A 4330-nucleotide genomic window follows, 5' to 3' on the forward strand; every position below is an offset into this window, starting at 1 on the left:
TTTCAGTCTTTGTAACTTTCTTCTTACCAAACATACAGCGAATGGATAATAACCATCGCGTTGCTCCTTTAATTTTGCTTTTAGGAGTTTGAAAGTTTAAATCAGAGAGGGTGAAGCATCTTTATATCAACCGTTTGATGTTCTCCGGTGTCTGATCACAACTAGGCTCCGAGCTATGAAATTTAAGATGTAGATAACGCAAAATTTCAAGTAAAGATTTCTTGCTTGTGGGTATCCGAATTTGCTCAAGTTGGATTGGACGATGATGAGATTTGGTAGCAGGCGCTTTTTTTAGAGTGTTAGTAGTATACATGTCAATAGATTCTATACTGGCTTAGAGTTTGATAATGCAATTATTGGATGGTTGAACTGATGCTCTGTATGCGAACTTCAGCTAATTAAGTGTATTATTTAAGATGTTCTACTTGGCTTCCGCCTGACGGATAATTTAATATAGAGCCACAATAGATAGGTTGTCAAATCCGAATAGGAATTGAATGAAGATGCCATTTACTTATATACTTGTTACATCTGATGTTCAAATGCTGGGTGCCGTAGCGTTGATGTTGATCATAGTGACTTCAGAATTCCTTCTGTATCGTTTCCATAAAGAGGCGGGCTGGGGATAAGTACAATGCCGTGGAACAATACGTCATTGTTAAACATTAAATCGATCCTATATCGTCTCTCCATTACAACTGTTGACGAAAACGTAGGAGTTTACAGGATATTCATTTAAAAGTTTTTATAAGACTTGACCATAATGAATAAAAAGCTGAGAAAATCTAAGTGATTTCTGCTATGGTTATCATTCCTCGGAAGCATTACCGGAACATTGAGTAACATCTTTGTTGTCAATACAGTATCCATAAACGACACTATTCGTGTTAAAAAACAGTTTTCCACGTGCAGAAGTTACCGCACCTAATTGATTATGGCCTTGTCCACCGCCAGGATTAGGATTATCAGTGGCTATCCAGCAGCTCTTCTAGGCAGTTGAACCATGCCAACAGTCGTAAACGGACGGATCATAATCTTCCTCAGCGATCCTCTATCATGGGCACCAATTCTTAACAGATCTTTGTCTGCATCACCCCATGCCCAAGGTAGTTGTATCTCCCGTGTAAGCCCTCCTGATTAGTGTAATTTAAAGTTGATTCTAAACAGTCAGGGTTTTACTCTCAGTGGTATTATTGTCTATTAAGTCTGGTTTCAGTATTCAAAGGTACGGCAGTATTAGACTCCAGAGGGCTATCAAAGTATGGAATATGAACCGTGTCAGTGACAGTGTCGTATGCATCTACGATCAAAAGGTATCATACCCATCCTAAAGTCTGTTGAAGGCCAAACACCAATCGCCAATAGTAAAAACTCACGCGAGCAGCTCTGCTATCTTTCACCTTGATATATGTGGAATCTCCTGCTGAAAGAACTGAATTCTTCACGTTTTGCGTCTGATGAAATCCAACCGTTTTAGGTTTTCCTGTAGCCGTTTGAAAGATAGTACCAACGGTACCAGCAAGCGTAGCTGGCAAGGGCTCCTGCTGATATCAAGAACCCAGCAACAACTGAACTTGCAATCCAGTTCCAATGATCATGCTTGACTAGCACATAATTAGACACGCCACCGGCTTTCTCAGCAATGTTAACGTCATTCGAATGGCCTGCTTGTCTCTGAGCCTCCCTATATAAATGATAACAACTGATCAATCCAAAGAAGAAAACAAATAGAATGAGGAATTGAATGAGAATGGTTTTCCATGACTTCGTCGAAGGAGCTTCACGAACTAGGTTTTCAGAGTCATCTTGAATCATGGTCAGTTTGCAGGAATCACGCAACCTATTTGCTGGTAAGAAATAATACGTATCTCATAGTTCTATAAGCACACTTTCATAATGAATGTCGTAGGAAACCTTTTGTCTCGTTGATTTTAACTTTCTCATGATATTTTTGTAGTACATTTCCCAACTTGGAAGATGTAAAATAAATATGTTTAATTGAGAGCATTTTTTTAGTTTTTGAGTAGGAAATGAAGATTAGAGATGGAAAAGTGAAAGGAAGGAAAAGATGGAGGGAAGAAAGAGAGGACAAAGGCAAGGTGTAGGGAGGAATAATTGGGTGTAAGCAGTAGTATAATAGTAGTATAGCGGCAGTATACATCGAATAGGAAGTTCGTAGTTCATAGTTCAAGCCATGTACAAGGGATATTTGTTACTAGAGTGTTTGCGGTGGTCACGTGTATGGAGAAGCGTATTCTATTCACAGGGGGAGAGGTCCTCTATGTGAGGGATGATGGACAGAGAGTATGAAAATGAAAAATACTTCCTCTGTTTATCACGTGAATAAGTTCAGGGGATGATTCACGAGAGATTGAGCATTTACTCCTGGTGAAAAATGAAAATGGGATGGTTGAAGTAGTCACGTGTATTCAGGAAAAGGGCAACCATTTACAAGGATCCCCTTGTGGTAGCAGGAATAGTGCAATGAAAAATGAAAAAAATGAAACAGATTTGAAGGAAAAGGGGTAACCCGGACAAAAACAGGATTGAAGTATGGATTGAGAATGGATGGGATGGGACAGGAGAGAACGACTGAGGTTCGTTCCGTATGAAACGATGTAGGAAGGTGGGTGAAAAGGAGTTGCGTGGGTAGAAAGGAGTGATAAGAGGCACGTGATGTACAGTAAAGCAGGGTAAGTATTAGGGTCAAGAAGTGAAGTAATTTTAAATGAAGTTTGGTGGCAAGAGAAGCAGAAATGGGAGATGTGGAATGGGTATTGTTTGTGCGGGTAACTGTAGTATGTCAGACAGGATCATTGAAGGAACATGGAGGGAGAGGTGTAGTTTAAGTGCGGGTAAGTAGTAATTGTGAAAAAGATACAATCTGATATTCAGAGGGAGAGAGAGGGAAAGAAAGGTAGAATGAGAAGGGATGAAAAATGAAAGTGAAGAGAAGCAGGTGAAGAGAAGCAGGTGATGGGAAGCGGGAGATGGGAAGCGGGAGATGGGAAGCACGTGATTTATAATAAAGCAGGGTAACTAAGGAAGTGATGAAGTGAAGTAATTTGAAATGAAGTTTCATGGCAAGAGGAGCAAAAGTTGGAAGAAGTTGAAAATGGGTGATAATTGTGCGGGTAACGTGTGTATCCTATGCAAGGACCAGGCCCAGCAGGACCAAGCATTGGCCATGGCAAGAAGGTGGATTGACAAAGAAAATGTGATGGAAGTGCGGGTAAGGGGAAATGGTGAAAAACAGTCAAGAATACTGCCAAAAAAAGTATAAATTGAGGAATGAGAATGGATGAGAGTGAAAGGAGAAAGCGAAAGAGGAGAAGAGGAAAAAGAAATTAAAGTAAAAAACAAAGAAGCAAAATTACCGAAAGAGGAAATCCGTTTCGAGTGATTAGAAAAGAGAAAATGAGAAAATGAGAAAATGAGAAAAAGAAAATTACCAGAAGAGGAAATCCGTCTAGAGTGATTAAAAAAGAGAAAATGAGAAAATGAGAAAATGAAAAAATGAAAAAATGAAAAAAATGAAAAAAATGAAAAAAAATTGAAAAAAATAAAAGTAAAATTACCCAGAAAGGGAGGAGCGGGGTGTACGGATTTGATTAGGTATGTGGTGTACGGATTTGATTAGGTATGTGGTGTACGGATTTGATTAGGTATGTGGTGTACGGATTTGATTAGGTATGTGGTGTACGGATTTGATTAGGTATGTGGTGTACGGATTTGATTAGGTATGTGGTGTACGGATTTGATTAGGTATGTGGTGTACGGATTTGATTAGGTATGTGGTGTACGGATTTGATTAGGTATGTGGTGTACGGATTTGATTAGGTATGTGGTGTACGGATTTGATTAGGTATGTGGTGTACGGATTTGATTAGGTATGTGGTGTACGGATTTGATTAGGTATGTGGTGTACGGATTTGATTAGGTATGTGGTGTACGGATTTGATTAGGTATGTGGTGTACGGATTTGATTAGGTATGTGGTGTACGGATTTGATTAGGTATGTGGTGTACGGATTTGATTAGGTATGTGGTGTACGGATTTGATTAGGTATGTGGTGTACATATACTTTTCATGTGGTATCTTGCCCAACTTAATGTAAATACTCCATTTTGTATAGGTTTAGATGAATAAGTAGATTCTTTAATTTTCTTTATCAGCATAAAATCAGTGTCCCATATCTTATATGCCTCTTCTGACTCAAAATCTATATCATCTTCTGATTTTATAAAATACTCAAAATTTACCCATTTTTGTGCGAATTTGCCCCATAAACTGTTCATAATAATTTTGATAACATTTTCCAGCACACTGC

General features: G+C 38.8%; 1 protein-coding gene across 1 annotated transcript; it reads right to left on the reverse strand.

Moving 5' to 3' along the window:
- Positions 1 to 1473: 1473 nt before the first annotated feature.
- Positions 1474 to 1815, reverse strand: KLLA0_F28105g (uncharacterized protein; the record flags this gene model as incomplete). The annotated part of the gene is made up of 1 exon (XM_456329.1): positions 1474 to 1815. The coding sequence occupies one exon, from the start codon at positions 1813 to 1815 to the stop codon at positions 1474 to 1476; it is 342 nt and encodes a 113-aa protein (XP_456329.1).
- Between the last annotated feature and the right edge of the window lie 2515 nt (positions 1816 to 4330).

The sequence above is a fragment of the Kluyveromyces lactis genome, assembly GCF_000002515.2.
Source record: "Kluyveromyces lactis strain NRRL Y-1140 chromosome F complete sequence".
NCBI classification, from domain to species: domain Eukaryota; kingdom Fungi; phylum Ascomycota; class Saccharomycetes; order Saccharomycetales; family Saccharomycetaceae; genus Kluyveromyces; species Kluyveromyces lactis.